At 49.5% G+C, this 17,607-nt stretch overlaps 1 protein-coding gene across 1 annotated transcript in view; it reads left to right on the forward strand.

Annotated features, from left to right (window-relative positions):
- The window catches only part of SATB2 (SATB homeobox 2), a 188,458-nt gene extending 182,765 nt beyond the window's left edge, over positions 1–5,693 (forward strand). The window contains exon 12 of the mRNA XM_029069788.2: positions 5,190–5,693. Coding sequence (XP_028925621.1) covers positions 5,190–5,669 — 480 coding nt within the window. The 3' untranslated portion in view covers positions 5,670–5,693. The remainder of the gene's footprint in view (positions 1–5,189) is intronic.
- The last annotated feature ends 11,914 nt before the right edge of the window (positions 5,694–17,607 follow it).

Here is a 17,607-nt window from a genome sequence, read left to right on the forward strand (position 1 = left end):
GTTCTAAGCACTGGGGTAGACACAGGGGAATCAGGTTGTACCACGTGGGGCTCACAGTCTTAATCCCCATTTTACAGATGAGGTAACTGAGGCGCAGAGAAGTGACTTGCCCACAGTCACACAGCTGACAAGTGGCTGAGCTGGGATTCGAACCCATGGCCTCTGACTCCAGAGCCCGTGCTCCTTCCTCTGAGCCACTCTGCTTCTCAGTTGTATTTATTGAGTGTTTACTGCGTGCGGAGCACTCAACTAAGCAGTGGGGAGAGGACAGTACAACAATAAACAGTCACATCAACAATGCCATTTTTGTGGCCACGCAGAAATACCAGGATTTGGGGGCTTCTTTTAATGGTATTTGTGAAGTGCTTACTATGCACCAGACACTCTTCTAAGCGCTGGGGTAGATACAAGCCAAGCAGGTGGGTCACAATCCCTCTCTCGGGGCCTCACAGGCTTAATCCCCTGGAGAATTCATTAATTCAGTCATTAATTCATTCATTCAATCTTATTTATTGAGCGCTTACTTTTTGCTAAGCATTGTACTAAGCGCTTGGGAGAGTACAATGTAGCAACAAACAGACACATTCCTGCCCACAATGAGCTCACCGTCTAGAGGGGGAGACAGACGTTAATATAAAGAAAGAAAGAAATGTGGCAGATGTATAAAATGTATGGATCTGAAAACTGGACAATGAAAAAACGGGATAGAAAGAACATCAATTCTTTGGAAATGTAGTGTTGGAGAAGGCTTTTGTGAATACCATGAACTGCCCAAAAGACAAACAAATGGATTTTGGAGCAAATTAAACCAAAGTGGTCTTTGAAAGGCCTAATGACTCGACTTAGATTAGCATATTTTGGACACATAATTGGGAGGACTGATTCTCTGGAGAAGACAGTAATGCTAGGAAAAGTCCAGGGAAAAGGTGGAAGAGGCGGGCTGGCAGACAGATGGATAGAGACCATAACAACGATAAGGGATGAACCGTTAGAAAGGTTGCGGATTATGGCAGAGGACAGGACGTTTTGGAGAAAGATCCATGGAGTCGCTATGAATCGGAAATGACTCGACGGCACAATAATAATAATAATAATATGCATATGTGCCGTGGGGAAGGGATGGAGGATGAACGAAGGAGCAAATAAGTGCGGCGCAGAAGGGAGTGGGAGAAGAGGAGAGGAGGGCTTAGTCAGAGAAAGCTTCTTGGAAGAGATGTGCCTTCAATAAGGCTTTGAAGTGGGATAGAGCAATTATATGTCTGAGATGAGGAGGGAGGGCATTTCAGGACAGAGGTAGGATGTGGGCGAGAGGTCAGCGGTGAGATAGAGGAGATCAAGGTACAGTGAGAAGGTTGGCATTAGAGGAACAAAGTGTGGGACAGGGTTGTAGTAGGAGAATAGTGAGGTGAGGTAGGAGGGGGTAAGGGAATTTTATTTTTTTCCTTGAAGCCTTAATTTAGCAGCTCTCAATTTGCTATTCTAAAGCGAAGAAAGGGCCAAGATCAACACTGTTCTTACTATTGATAATAATAATAGTGGCATTTATTAAGCACTTACTATGTGCTAGGCACTGCACCAAATGCTGGGATGGATATAAGCAGTTTGGGTTGGACACAGACCCTGTCCCACGTGGGGCTCACAGTCGTAATCCCCATTTTACAGGGGGATGAGGGAACTGAGGCCCAAAGAAATGAAGTGACTTTCCCAAGGCCTCACAGCAGACCTGTGGCAGAGCCCGGATTAGAACTCATGACTTTCGGACTCCCAGGTCTGGGCTCTATCCACCACCAGAGTGACCCCAGAGGTTTCCGGTCACCAGAGCAGATCCGTGACAAGGCCGGCGCTTGGAGACTGGACACCAGGAAGTGATTCTTCCTCCACTGACCTAGTGGATAGATCCCGGGCCTGGGAGTCAGAGGACCTAGGTTCTAATCCTGGCTCTGCCACTTACCTGCTGTGGGACCTTGGGCAAGTCACTTTACTTCTCTGTGCCTCAGTTACCTCAGCCGTGAAATGGGGATTAAGACTGTGAGGCCCCATGAGGGAGAGGGATTGTGTCGAACCTGCTTAGCTTGTGTTTACCCCGGCACTTAGAACAGTGCCTGGCACATAGTAAGCGCTTAACAAATACCATCAAAAAAAAAATAAAATTGTGAGATGTTTGGGCAGCAATATTAAAGGAAGCCCGGGCTGAGCCCGGCTGAAATTGAACGCACAACTTTCCCCCCACAGCACACCTGTATCGATTCCGCTCAGCGCAGTCTCCCTTGATTGAGCACCACTCTCTTTCTAATCCCTCCCCCCCAGCACCAGCCGCTAAGAGCGATCGAAAAGGGAGACTGAAGTATATTAAACCTGCCCCGAGTCAGATGGAATCCAACACCTGCAATTTGTCGTCACTTCATAGATAAGGGGAGTTTTTTTGGTGTTGTTTTTTTTTTTTTAATAACGGATTTTTCCCGAGTTTTGACCTCGGGATACTGCACAAAAACAGAAAGAGCAGCAGCGGCGATTCAAGGCCTTTTATTCTATCTGGCAGGAGCACAGGTTGGAGAGCAGGCTGGGAGACCGGGTGGGAGAGGGAAAACTGGCCACAAAATCCCTGAGCCGCTTGCCACAGTGGGCCAGCTGGGCCTGGCATGTGGATGGGGAGAGGGGCTCTCTTGGAACCTCTTGGGTGGTCCAAGCTGGTAGAGTCACTGTGAGAATCACGCAGACCCCCGGCTTGAGCCTTCTGCCCCCACTGCGGGTGTGTTGGGGAGGGATACGCATCTGCTTATGGTTGTAGTTTCCTCTCCGTAGTGCTTAGTCCGGGGCTCTGCACATGGTAAATGCTCAATAAGTACAATTGAATGACTGCTTGACTGATTCTCCCAAGCATTTAGAACAGTGCTCTGTACATAGTAAGCACTCAATAAATACAATTGACTGATTGACTCTCCCAAGTACTTAGTACAATGCTGTGCACGCGGTAAGTGCTCAATAAATACAATTGATTGACTGACTCCCCCAAGTGCCTAGTACAGTGCTCAGCACATGGGAAGCACTCAGTAAATACGATTGAATGACTGCGTGACTGATTCTCAAGCATTTAGTATAGTGCTCCGAACACAGTAAGCACTCAGCAAATAAGGTTTACTGACTTGCTCTCCCAAGCACTTACTGTGTTCGGCCCACAGTAATCAATCAATAAGTAGCGGTTGATTGATTAACTGATTTAGCAGCCCCCACATCTCTGCCCATTTCCGGGACCCCTGTAGACAGGGAACCCACCTTTGGTTTCTCCCTCCTCAAATCTGACAGGCAGTTACTCTCCCCCTGCTTTCGAAGCCTTGTCGAAGGCCCATCTCCTCCAGGAGGACTTCCCTGACTAAGCCCTCCTTTCCTCTTCTCCCACTCCCTTCTGCGTCACCTTGACTTGCTCCCTTTATTCATCGCCCCCCTCTCAGCCCCACACCACTTATGTCCATATCTGTCACATTTTTTTTAATATTAATGTCTGTCTCGCCCCTCTAGATTGTGGGCTTGTTGTGGGCAGGGAAGGTGTCTATTTTTCTATTGTCCTCTCCTAAGCGCTTAGTACAGTGCTCCGCACACAGTTAGCACTCAATAAATACCATTGAATGAATGTTAAGAAGCAGTGTGGTCCAGTGGAAAGAGCCTGAGCCTGGGAGACAAGCGCCTGGATTCTCATCCTCTTTTTTCAAAAAATGCTATTTGTTAAGCACTTACTATGTGCCAGGAACTATAATGTTGGTATTTGTTAAGTGCTTACTATGTGCCGAGCACTGTTCTAAGCACTGGGGTAGACACAGGGGAATCAGGTTGTCCCACGTGGGGCTCACAGTCTTAATCCCCATTTTACAGATGAGGTAACTGAGGCACCGAGAAGTTAAGTGACTTGCCCAAAGTCACACGGCTGACAAGTGGCCGAGCCGGGATTCGAACCCATGACCTCTGACTCCAAAGCCCGGGCTCTTTCCACTGAGCCACGCCGCTTCTCTATACTAAGAGCTGAGGTGGATACAGGCTACTCCGATTGGACACAGTTCCTGTCCCACATGGGACTTCCAGTCTTAATCCCCATTTTACAGGCGAGATAACTGAGGCACAGAGAAGTGAAGTGACTTACCCAAAATCACCCAACAGACAAATGGCGGAGCCGGGATTAGAACTCAGGTCCTTCCGACTCCCAGGCCGGGACTCTGTCCGCAAGGCCGTGCTGTTTTGGATCCTGGGTCCAGATCCAAATGCACTGATGACGCAGAAGGGAGAGGGAGCCGGGGAAAAGAGGACTTAATCGGGAAAGGCTTCCGTGTCTCAAGTGGCCCTGGGGTCCCGAGCAGGTTGGGGTGCACGTGCGAGATGGGGGGACCTAGGTCAGCTTTCTGCTCAGGGGCTGCTGCCCGAAGCTGGTGGGGAGGAATAAGAATGATAATTTTGGTTCTCGTTAAGCACTTAGAATGTGGCAAGCACTGTTCTCAGTGCTGAGGTATTTACGTTAATCAGGTTGGACACAGTCCCTGACCCACATGGGGCTCCAGTCTTAATCCCCATTTTCCAGCTGAGGGAACTGAGGCCCAGAGAAGTGAAGTGACTTGCCCAAGGTCACCCAGCAGACAGGTGATGGAGCCGAGATGAGAACCCAGGTCCTTCTGACTCCCGGGCCCGGGCTCTAACCACTGAGACTCTAACTACTCTGGACCGTAAGCTCGTTGTGGACAGAGAATGTGTCTGTTCTTTGTTGTTCTGGACTCTCCCTAGCGCTTAGTACAGTGCTCTGCTCCCAGTAAGCGCTCAATAAATACAATTGAATGAATGAATAAAAGGGCTGGGAGCGGGAGGAAGTCAACCTGTGGGAGGTCGAGACAAAAGCTGCCAGTAGAGCCCGGGCCGAGATGAGAGGAGAGAGCCGGCTCCAGGCCAGAGGCAGGACTTGGGCCAGTGGTTGGTGGCGAGGCAGGCGAGATGGAGGCCCAGTGGAGAGGTTAGAGGCGGCAGGGGAGCGGAGTGTGCAGGCTGGGATGGGGAAGGAGAGAAGGGAGGTGAGGTACGAGGCAGGAGGGGCGGCGGCGGATGTCTGGTGGAAGGGAAGGAAAGAGGCATGGTCCCCGGGGGACCAAACCGGTCTCCGGCTCGGTCCGTCCGGCCATCCGAGCCCCTCGCGTCTTCGCTCCCCGTGTCCGCAGGCCCTTCACCGGCAGCCGTCCAAGGAGAGCTCCCCTCCGCGAGAGGAGGCGCCCCCTCCCCACCCGGCTCCTCCACCCCCGGCCTCCGCCTCGGCCGAGGACGGCTGCCCCAAGAAGCCGCGGGCCCGCACCAAGATCTCCCTGGAGGCCCTGGCCATCCTGCAGAGCTTCATCCACGACGTGGGGCTCTACCCGGACCAGGAGGCCATCCACACCCTGTCCGCCCAGCTGGACCTGCCCAAGCACACCATCATCAAGTTCTTCCAGAACCAGCGCTACCACGTGAAGCACCACGGCCAGCTCAAGGACCACCCGGGGGCCGCCGTGGACGTGGCCGAGTACAAGGACGACGAGCTGCTCACCGAGTCGGAGGAGAACGAGAGCGAGGAGGGCTCCGACGAGATGTACAAAGTGGACGGCGACGACCCCGCCGGCCCCGACAAGGCCCGGGGACCCCCGGCGGACGCGGACCAGAGATAATGGGGAGCCCCCCAGCCCCCACCCCCGCCCCTCCACCCCCCACCCAGTCCTCCGCCCGCCACAAACAACCACCCACCCACCCTCTCCCCGCCCCCGGGACTTTCTGGTTTTTAGCGGGGTTGTCTCCCGTTGGGGGTTTCGGCTTTTGGTTTCCGGGGTTTTTTTCTTCGATTCTTTCCCCCCCCAACCTCCCCATCCTCCTCCGGCCGCTACCGAGGCCCCTCCACGGCCGGAACACCCGGGCAGACCGGACACGATCCAGACGGACCTGACGGACGACGCCTCGGCCTGGCCTACTCTCGCCCTCTCGGAACGACCCCCGTGGCTTCCCCCAGAGACACCGGGTCCGAGGGGGCGGGTCGGGGGTGGGGAGAGACGGCACGAGAGAACCCCCCCAACCCCGGCCCCCCACCGGCGGACGGAGAGCCCAGCCAGGAGTGTACGTATATGTACATATATACATATATATATTTACATATATATTAAAATTGCATGGGACAGAGAACTTTACGATCTGGAAAGTACAGACTGTGAAATGACTTAAAGACGAGACTTGTTTATGTATTAAAACCACTTCATAAAGGGTTGCTCTGGCTTTTTGATAAACTGCCGTCTGCTCTCAAGGTGTGGTGACTATTTTTGAATTCCTATTTATTTTCTATGTCCGTCCCTGATTTTATTATTATTATTATTATTATTTGTTTTGGTTTTTTTTTTAATTTTGTCTCTAGCTTCCTCTCTGGCAGCTTGATGAGTAATTTTTGAGGTATGTATTTAACGAAATGAATCAACACTGCCAAAAAAAAAGGGGGAAAAAAAAGAAGAAATGGAAATGAAGTTAAAATCAGGGCACCTTAAAAAGACACAGCGCAGCACAGTTGAAGTTGATCCACAGATCCCGATCATCCAACTCTCCCTCACTGGAGCGACCAGGAGTCACCGAGAGAAGGGGGAAAGGAGGAAAGGCGAAATTCCGGGCCGGGAAGTGTCGCCCAGTGGCGAGGTCCTGACGAGATTCCCTCTGGACATTCGCCGTATGAAATTCATTTACGTTTCTCCATTTTGGAGCTTAACCTCTTATAAGCTTGCTCACTTAAAAAAGATAATTTTTTTTTTTTTTTTTGGTTTTTTGGGTTTTGTTTTTGGCTAGACTTGAATGAAAACGATTTTCAGCTGAAACCAGGAAAGGTCCCTCGGGAAACAGGAAACGTCATTGAGGACTCGACACCCACGCCCCCCGCCCCTCGTCCCCAATCAAATCGGTAGTATGTACTGAGCGCCTGCTGTGTGCGGAGCACTGTAGGGAGCGCTTGGGAGAGGATAGTAGAGTTAACAGATAAGAAGCCTGCCCTCGAGGAGCTCTTGGTCTGTCGTGTGCAGAGGACTGTACTGAACGCTTGATAGTGTCCAGTAGAGTTGGTAGACACGACCCCTCTCCCTCGAGCAGTTTCCAGTCTAGTGATCCAATCTGGCCTGACCCTCTCCCACAAGGTGGTCTTCCCCTCCTCTGGGAACCCCCTTTCCCGCTCCCCTCCCCCCAAATCCCATCAGGGTCTCTGGGCGGTTTCAGCCACCGGCCAACCCAGCCGCCCCTTCCAGGGGCGGGGTGGGGGGGCCCATGCCTGAGACCCTCTCCCGCTGACCCTGGTTCCCGAGCCCAGACCCCCCCCCCCACAAACCAGCCCCCTTCCCCCGCTCCGACCTCCCCCCCCGCCCCGATTTTGTTTAAAGTCGTGCTGTCATGCAACCTTGGTCAAGACCTCATGCAATATCACTTTGAAAGTTAGTTTCTGTTTACTACACAAACATTGTAATATAACTGTTAATACTATTTATATATTTGAAAGGTATAAAAGGTAGGAGTAAAAAAAAAAACCTCTATGTGTAGATATTTACTCAGAATTTACACTATACAGGGAGAAGACATGTTGCAATACAAGCTAATTCTAGCTGATCAGTAACCTCTGGAGTTTTTAAAGGGACATTTTCCTGTACTTTTTCAAATAACGACGTGTCAACCTTACCCAGACCCGAGGGGCAGGCTGGGGAGGGGGGTGGGGGTGGGAGGGTGGGGAGGAGGGGGCGGTGGTCCGGTTTTGAAGGCCTGCCGGCCCCTGAGCCCGCTGTAGCTTTAAGGAGAAGTTCAGTGAGCGCTGCTTTAATTCTCCTCCGAGTTATCGTTTCCCAACCGTCTTCTCCCAGGGTCGAGGGGGACCCCCCCTCCCCAACACCCACCCCCCGCCCGACGGAACCAGCGTTCGATACCTCCGACCCGTCGTCGACCAAATAGGGATTTGGTGTTTCTTCAGTCTTGCCTTTCCGTTCCTCATTTATTTCCCCGCGATGGTTCTCGGTGAAACTCTGTCTCTCTGGAACCTGCCCACCACGATGCATACATGTCTATTTATTCAATATCTGTCATATAGCTATTTGGAAAAGGAAACTTTCTCTTGTAGTGCCTCTCGACAAAGCACAATTTTCCGCCTTTTTTTTTTTTTTGTGAAATAAGAAGAAAAAACAAATTGTGTTTTATTGCGGTATCAACAATGTGAATAAGGGTTAGCATATTGTAAATGTTCTTTTTTCCATGTAAATCAACTTTATCTTTGTTATCACTGAGTGATAATTAATTTTTAACTTATGTGCATTGTTAGGCTGTTAGAATTTTTTTGGTTGTTGAAATAAAACGCATTCAATAAATATGACTTAATTTGTCAAGTCGTTGACGGATCGTCTGGGCCTCCCCCTCTTCCAGGGGAAGAGGGGGAGGATTTGGGGGCTTCTATCAGTCAAGCCATTAGGAGAGTATAGTGAGCGCCCACGATGTGTCTGGCTCTGTACTGAGCACTGGGAGAAAATCTTGGCCTAGGAGTCAGAAGGACCTGGGTTCTAATCCCCATTCCGCCACTCATCTCCTCTGTGACCTTGGGCAAGTCACTTTACTTCTCTGGGCCTCAGTTCTCTCATCTGTCAAATGGGGATTGAAGCCATGAGCCCTGGGTGGAGCAGAAACTGTGTCCAATCTGATTAGTTTGTATCCAACCCAGCGCTCGGTACAATGCCGGGCAGATAGCGAGTGCAAAACAAATATTATTTTTTTAAAAAAAGGATACACAATCCCTAATGATAATATTTATGATGGTATTTGTTAAGTGCTTACTGTGTATCCAGGACTGTTCTAAGCACGGGTAGATACAAGCTAATCGGGTTGGCCACAGTCCCTGTCCCACGTGGGGCTCATGCTTTTAATCCCCATTTTCCAGATGAGGTCATTGAGGCCCCGAGAAGTGTTGTGACTTGGCCAAGGTCACCCAGCAGACAAGTGGCAGAGCCAGAATTAGAACCCGGGTCCTTCTGACTCCAAGGCCCGGGCTCCACCCACTAGGCCACGCTGCTTGTCCTCAGGGAGTTTCCAGTCCAGCCAGAGAGTTGGGAGCGGAGTCATCTTTTGGATCGATGAAGGGAGGAGATAAATGGAGAAAGAGAGAGATGAGTCAGTATTTGAGCGGAAGGGAATGAACAAGAGGGGGTGGACAGAACTTCTCGCTCTGCACATGTATAAGACGCACGGAAGGGAAGCAGGCACAGATGCACACGGGCTGCGTCTCCACTTGCACCCAGAAACCCGGGCACGCACACTCTCCGCGACTGACGCCTCGGGGAGCGATCTCAAACCCGGGACTCCAGGCATGGCCCCGGGGTCTGTTAGCCCACGCCTCCGGCTCCCCCGTGACCCTTCTCTGGTTGTAATTAAAGGGCCTCATGCGTGTCAGGAAACCTTTGGAGCGCACATGTCCGTGGCTCACGGACGGAATAAAAGTCTTGGCTATTTATAACTGGGCTGCCGTCGTTTGTGGGCCTCGAGGAAATGACGGGGGGTTCGTGGGGACGTAAAATGTGCGAAAATCATGTTTTCTCAAGTGCTGACGGTCGGACGACAGGGTCCCCTTTTGGGTCCTGGACACGGGCGTTCCGTCCATCAACAGCATTGACTGAGCGTATAATAACGATGATGCTAACAACAGTGCTTATTAAGTATTGTGTGCCAAGCACTGTTCTAAGCACTGGGGTAGATACAAGTTAATCAGGTTGGACACCATCTCTGTCCCTCATGGGGCTCACGTTCCTAATCCCCATTTTACAGATGAGGGTCCCTCAAGGTTCAGCTCTGGGTTCCCTTCTATTCTCCATCTCCACCCACTCCCTTGGAGAACTCATTCGCTCTCACGGCTTCAACTACCACCTCTATACGGACGTTACCCAAATCTACTTCTCCGGCCCTGATCTCTCTCCCTCTCTACAGTCTTGCATTTCCTCCAGTCTTCAAGACATCTCTACTTGGATGTCCTCCCGTTACCCCAAGTTTAACATGTCCAAAAGAGAACTCCTTAACTTCTCACCCAAGCCCTGTCTTCTCCCTGACTTTCCCATCACAGCAGACGGCACTACTCTCCTTCCCGTCTCACGAGCCCTTAACCTTGCTTGACTCCTCTGTCATTCAACCCACATATGCAATCCATCTCTTAATCCTGTCGGTCCCACCTTCACGACACGGTTAAAATCCACCCTTTCCTCTCCATCCAAACCGCTACCACGTGAACACGATCAGTCATCCAGTCTCACCTGTATGACTGCATCAGCCTCCTTGCTGCCCTCCCAGCCTCCTGCCTCTCCCCGCTCCAGTCCATACTTCACTCTGCTGCCCAGATCATTTTTCTACAAAAACATTCAGGACATCTCACCCCACTCCTCAAAAAACTCTAGTGGTTGCCCATCCACATCCACATCAAACAAAGCTCCTCATCATTGGCTTGAAACCTTGTCCCCTCCTATCTCACCTCGCTTCTCTCCTACTACAATCCAGCCCGCACACTTCTCCGACTAGTGCTAACCTTCTCACTGGGTCTCCATCTCGCCTGTCTCTCCACCGAACCCTCACCCACATCCTGCCTCTGGCCTGGAACGCCCTCTCTCCTCAAATCAGACAGATGATGACTCTCCCCCCCAACCCCGACTTCAAAGCCTTATTGAAGGCCCATCTCCTCCAAGAAGCCTTCCCTGACTAAGCCCCACTTTTCCTCATCTCCCACTCCCTTCTGCGTTGCCCTGACTCACTCCCTTTGCTCTTCTCCCCTCCCACCCCCACACTACTTAGATACATCTCTGTAATTCATTTATATTAATGCCTGTCTCCCCTTCTCTAGACTGTAAGCTCGTTATGGGCAGAGTTGTGTCCATTTTTTGTTGTACTGGACTCTCCCAAGCACTTAGAATGGTGCTCTGCACACAATAAGAGCTCAATAAATAAGACCGAATTAAATAAATGAATGAATGCATGCATGAAGAAACTGAAGCCCAGAGAAGTGAAGTGACTTTCCAAAGGTCATGCAGCAGGCCTGGGAGTCAAAGGATCTGAATTCTAATCCTGGCTCTGTGACCTTGGGCAAGTCACGTTACTTATCTAGACCTCAGTTTCTTCAATTGTAAAATGGGGATTAAATACATTTTCTCCCTCCTACGTAGACTGAGAGGCCCGTGCAGGACAGGGACTGTGCCCAAACTAAGTAACTCATACCTACCCCAGCTCTTAGAACAGCGTTTGACACACGTCCGACCTCGTATCTGTTCCAGCACTTAGTACAGTGCCTGGCATAGATTAAGCTATTAACAAATACCACAGTTATTATTAGTAAGCCCTTAACAATTACCATAACAAAAAATAGACATCATCACCTCTCCACAGATGCTACCAGATGCATTAGAGGCACTTCACTGAGGAAGGAAATAGTTGCAGGTGCAGGGCGAGTTTGTGGAGTGAGGGTGTTTAGAGAGGGGGAGAGAAGACAGTGCTTGTGTCTTGGGTGAGGAGGAAGGGGATCCTGGGGATGTCTCGGAGAATGGGAGAGAGGAGAGGGAATTGTGCTTTTTTATGCTGTTTGTTAAGTGTCTACTATGTGCCAGGCACTTCTAAGTGCTGGGGTAGATACAAGCAAAATCAGGTTGAACACAGTCCCTGTCCCACATGGGGCTCACAGTCTCAATCCTCATTTTACAGATGAGGGAACTGAGGCATAGAGAAGTGAAGTGACTTGCCAGAGGTCACACAGCAGACAAGTGGCGGAGTCACAGTTAGAACCCAGGTTGTTCGGACTCCCAGGCCCGGGCGCTAACCACTAAATCCTTTTTAGTGGGCTCCTCCTCTGCCTCCCACCTCCTAACCTTGGAGGTCCCTCAAATTTCAGTTCTGGATCCCCTTCTATTCTCCATCTACGCCCACTCCCTTGGGGAACTCATTCGCACCCACGGCTTCAACTACCACCTCTATGGGGATGGTTCCCAAATCTCCATCTCCACCCCTGATCTCTCTCCCTCTCTGCAGTTTCTCATTACCTACTGCCTTCAAGACATCCCTACTTGGACGTCCTCCAATCACCTCAAACTTAACATGTCAAAACAGAACTCCTTGCTTTCCTACTCAATCCCTGCCCTTCCTTTGAGTTTCCCATCACTGTAGACGGCACTACCGTCCCTCCTATCTCACAAGCCTTTAACCTTGGCATTATCCTCGATTTCTCTCTCTCTCATTCACTCCACATATTCAATATATCACTAAATCCTGTCAGTTCATCCTTCACAATATCGCTAAAATCCACCATTTCCTCTCCATCCGAAGTGCTACCGCGTTAACCCAAGCATTTATCCTCTCCCTGCTTGATTACTGTATCTGGCTCCTCGCTGACCTCCCTGCCTCCTGTCTCTCCCCATTCCAGTCCATACTCCACTCTGCTTCCTGGGTCATTTTTCCACAAAAACATTCAGCCCATGTTTCCCCACTGCCCAACAACCTCCAGGGGTTGCCCATCCACCTCTGCATCAAACAGAAACTCCTCATCATCGGGTTTAAAGCCGTTCATCCCATTGCCCCCACCTACTTCACCTCGCTACTCTCCTACTCCAACCCAGCCTGCCCACTTCGCCTCTGTAATGCCAAACCTCTCACTCTACCTCAGTCTCATCCATCTTGCCTCTGGTCTCTCGCCCACGTCCCGCCTCTGGCCTGGAACGTCCTCCCTCTTCGTATCTGACAGACGAGTCTCCCCAAATTCAAAGCCTTAATGAAGGCCCTTCTCCGCCAAGAAGCCTTCCCTGACTAAGCCTTCTTTTCTTTCTCTTCCACTACCTTCCACGTTGCCCTGACTTGCTCCCATTATTCATCCCCCCTCCCAGCCTCACAGGACTTATGTACGTAGCAGTAATTCATTTATTTATAGGACTGACTGTCTTCCCCTCTAGTCTGTAAGCTCACTGTGGGCAGGGAATGTGTCTCTTAAATTGTTGTTTTGTATTCTTCCAAGAGCTTAGTACAGTGCTCTGTAAATGGTAAGTGCTTGGTAAATTGATTGATTGGAGATTAAATCCTATTCCCTCTACAGACTATAATAATAATAATGTCGGTATTTGTTAAGTGCTTACTATGTGCAGAGCACTGTTCTAAGCGCTGGGGTAGATACAGGGTAATCAGGTTGTTCCACGTGAGGCTCACAGTCTTCATCCCCATTTTACAGATGAGGTAACTGAGGCACAGAGAAGTTAAGTGACTTGCCCACAGTCACACAGCTGACAAGTGGCAGAGCCGGGACATGTGATAGGAGACCCATGTGGGACATGGACTTGGTCCAACCTGAATGTCTTGAATCTACCCCAGTGCTTAGAACAGTGCTTGGCACATAGAAAGTGCTTAACAAATATAATAATATTAATAATAACTTACTGCAAGCAGAGCACTGTACTGTCAGGGAGGGTACAATACAATAAAGTTAGTTGACAAGAAACCTGCCTTTCAGTGAATCAATCAGTCCATCAGTGGTATTTACTGAGTGCTTACCATGTGCAGAACCCTGTCCTAAGCCCTTGGGAGAGAATAATACAACAGAGTTTGTGGATACAATCCCCATTGTTTTCTAGTTGTTTTAACCCCGTCATTGGTAGTTTGAGTCAGCAAAGGGCTAGTGTGAAATAATAACTGTGATATTAGTTAATCTCTTACTATGTACCAGGCACTGTCCCAAATGCTGGGCTGGATACAAGGTTGGACACGGTCCCTGTCCCACACAGAGCTCACGGTCTTCATCCGCATTTGACAGATGAGGTCACTGAGGCCCAGAGCAATCAAGAGACTTGCCCAAGGTCACCCAGCTGACCAACGGCCAAGCTGGGATTAGTGCCCGTCAAACGGCAGGGACTGTCTCTATCTGTTGCCGACTTGTTCATCCCAAGCGCTTAGTACAGTGCTCTGCACATAGTAAGCGCTCAATAAATACTATTGAATGAATGAATGAATGAACCTAGATCCTTCTGACTCCCAGGCCGGGGAACTAACCACTAAGCCACACTGCTTCTCCAAGTATCCTGAGAGTAAATCTTTGGTGTCCTTACAGCCCCAACTGCATCCTAGCCTGAACCAGTGATGGAAATCCTAGGAAGACAAGGCACTGAAGAAGATATTCAGCAATTGACCCCTGTTTCTCTTTTAAATTAAATAAAACAAGCAAGAACTTTTCCCAGCAAAATCCATTCAGGTAATTAATTATCGGCTCTGACGAAGGAGTCTACCTAACTGAGCTATAGTATGTTGCAGAAGACCTGATCCAGTCAATTAACCTTTGGCATTCAAGATTTGAGAAGAAAGGGGTGATTCTTGGCTGGACAGTTTCAGGCTCAGTATATTCTGTGAGTCCACCTTGGGGCCCAAAAGAAGGTGGTTTTGCTTGTGGTTTAAATTTTTTAAATAGTGTTTGTTAACGCTTGCTATGTGTCAAGCCCTGTTCTAAGTGCTGGGATGTGTACAAGTTACCTACCCCATGACAAGCAGCAAGATATAGTGGATAGCGCCCAGGCCTGGGAGTCAGAAGGTCATGGGTTCGAATCCCAGCTCTGCCACTTGTCTACTGTGTGACCTTGGGCAAGTCAATTTGCTTCTCTGTGCCTCAGTGACCTCATCTGTAAAAAATGGGGATTTAGAGTGGGAGCCCAATGTGGGACAGAGACTGTGTTCAACCTGATTTGCTTTCAATCATATTCATAGATACAACTTTCAACTTATATCTAACACAGCACTTAGAACACAACTTAGCACATAGTAAATGCTTAACAAGTACCATAATTATTGTCATTATTACAAGTCAGTTAGGTTGGACTCAGCCCCTGTCAGGCATGGGGCTCACATTCTATGTAGGAGGGAGAATAGAAATCCCCATTTTACAGGGGAGGTAACTGAGGCACAGAGTAATGATAATAATAATTAATAATATGGTATTTGTTAGCACTTACTATATGCCAGACACTGTTCTAAGTGCTGGGGTAGATACAAGGTAATCAGGTTGTCCCATGTGGGGCTTCTCCACTTTTCAGATGGGGTAACTGAGGCACAGAGAAGCTAAGTGACTTGCCCAATGTCACACAGCTGACAAGTGGTAGAGTTGGGATTAGAACCCACGACCTCTGACTCCCAAGCCCGGGCACGTTCTACTAAGCCATACTGCTTCTCCAAGTAACTCCTCGAAGTGAAGTAGTGAAGTGACTTGCCCAGGGTCACCCAACCGAAAAGTGGCAGAGAGGGGATTAGAACCCAGTTCCTTCTGATTCCCAGGCCCGTGGTGTATCCACTAGGCCACACTGCCTGTCTGTTGTGGCGATCCCGAACCCAACAGCTCTGTCAGCGTCGTGACAGAGCTCTGGTCGGCTGCTCCGCTTCCTTACCCTTTCTCCTTTTTTGCCCTCTCGCATTTCAATCCATCCATTAATCGATCCTCATCTTTCCACCCAAACCCTGTCCTTCCCTTATCTTTTCCATCACTGTAGACAACACCTCTGCCACCCTTTCCACAAAATCCTGTAGTCATGGTATCACCCTTGACTCATCTCTCTCATTCAATCCGCATAGTCAATCCATCATTAGATCCTGCCGGTTGTACCTTCAAGATATCCCTAAAATCACCCTTTCCTCTCCATCCAAACTGCTGCCGTGCCCTAGTGGATGGAGCCCGGGCTTGGGAGCCAGAAGATCTGGGTTCTAATCCTGGCTCCACCACTCGTCTGCTTGTGAACTCGGGCAAGTCATTTAGCTTCTCTGCGCCTCAGTTACCTCATCTGAAAAGTGGAGATTAAGACCGTGAGCCCCACGTGGGACAGAGGCAGGGACCCACTTGATTATCTCGTACCTTTCCCAGCGCTTAAAATAATAATAATAATAATGGCATTCGCTAAGCACTTACTATGTGCCAAGCACTGTTCTAAGTACTGGAGTAGATACAAAGTAATCAGGTTGCTCCATGTGGGACTCATGGTCTTAATCCTCATTTTACAGATTTGGTAACTGAAGCCCAGAGAAGTGAAGTGACTTGCTCAAGGTCACACAGCAGACAACTGACAGAGTCAGGATTGGAACTCATGAGCTTCTGTCTCCTAGGTCTGTGCTCTATCCACTACACCACACTGCTTCTCTTACAATGCCTGCCACCCATTAAGCCCTTAACAAGTACCATAATCACTAAGCAGCAGAGTCAGGATTAGAACCCAGGTCCTTTTGACCCCCAGGCCCCGGGCTCTAGCCACTAGGCCACACTGCTTCTCAGGAGATTGAGCTGCATTCCCCCAGCGCCCACACACACCCACCTCCCCGAGGGCCCTCCCGCAGGGACCGCCATGGTTTTCCAGACGGGCCCACAGTTCCTGGCTGCCTTTCCCACTCTGGATCGGGTCTAATGAAATTAACTTGTGACTCGCCCCGGGACAAATCTCGAGGATTGAGACAGTTGTCTCGGTTAGCGATTTCCTGGAGAAATGTTCGCGATTAAATCAGGAGAAAAAAAATTGACCCTCAGTACGGAATTTTCTCCCCTCAGGCCGTCGGCAAAGGTGTTATCTCTGCTCCGTCGGCCCCAAGCAAAGACTGAGCCCTCCCTCCCACCCGCTGCGCTATCGGCCTTAGATTTTCCCCTGCCCATTGACAACTACCGTTTCTTAAGGATTTCTGTGTATGTTGGCTAAACTGCAACCAGAAAACTCCCGGATTTCAGTCTACCCTAAATGATTTTCGGGATAAAACACCGACCTGATTATTTTGGACAACAATCAACCCTCTGATTGAGTGTGTAGAACAATAAATGGCTTCCACATGTGCTCCTTTGGCAACCACGGGGTGGGAGAAACAGGACACCGTGATCCTTCTACTTGAGGACAATGCTAATTACTCCCGAAACATGAATAATGATGAGCTACGCTAACGGTTTGAAGCATTTGTTGTAACATTTGGCATGTTTTAGAGGGAAGGATGCTCTCTCTGAGCACCTTCAGGAGAATGGGAAGGGGATATAGTCATCGGCCAACAGCAACAGGTAGCCCGTCTCTTTTTTTAAAAATAATAATAATTATGGTACTTAAGTGCTTATCATATGCCAGGCACTGTATTAAGAGCTGTGGTGGATACAAGCAAATCGAGTTGGACACAATAAGGTTCATAGCTTCAATCTCCATTTTATAGATGAGCTAACTGAGGCCCGGAGAAGTGAAGTGACTTGCCCAAGATCACACAGTAGACAAAGGGCGGAGCTGGGATTAGAACTCATGACCTTCTGACTCTCAGGCCTGGGCTCTAGGTATTTCTTAAGTACTTACTCTATGTCAAGCACTGTTCTAAGCGCTGGGGTAGATACTATTAGATACGATTAGACTGTAAGCCCGTCGATTAGACTGTGCGCCCGTCAAACGGCAGGGACTCTCTCTATCTGTTGCCAACTTGTTCATTCCAAGCGCTTAGTGCAGTGCTCTGCACGTAGTAAGCGCTCAATAAATACTATTGAATAAATAAATAAATACTATTGAATACAACCTTATCAGGTTGGACCCAGTCTCTGTTCCACACAGGGCTCACAGTCTA

Source organism: Ornithorhynchus anatinus, chromosome 7, assembly GCF_004115215.2.
Source record: "Ornithorhynchus anatinus isolate Pmale09 chromosome 7, mOrnAna1.pri.v4, whole genome shotgun sequence".
Lineage (NCBI taxonomy): Eukaryota > Metazoa > Chordata > Mammalia > Monotremata > Ornithorhynchidae > Ornithorhynchus > Ornithorhynchus anatinus.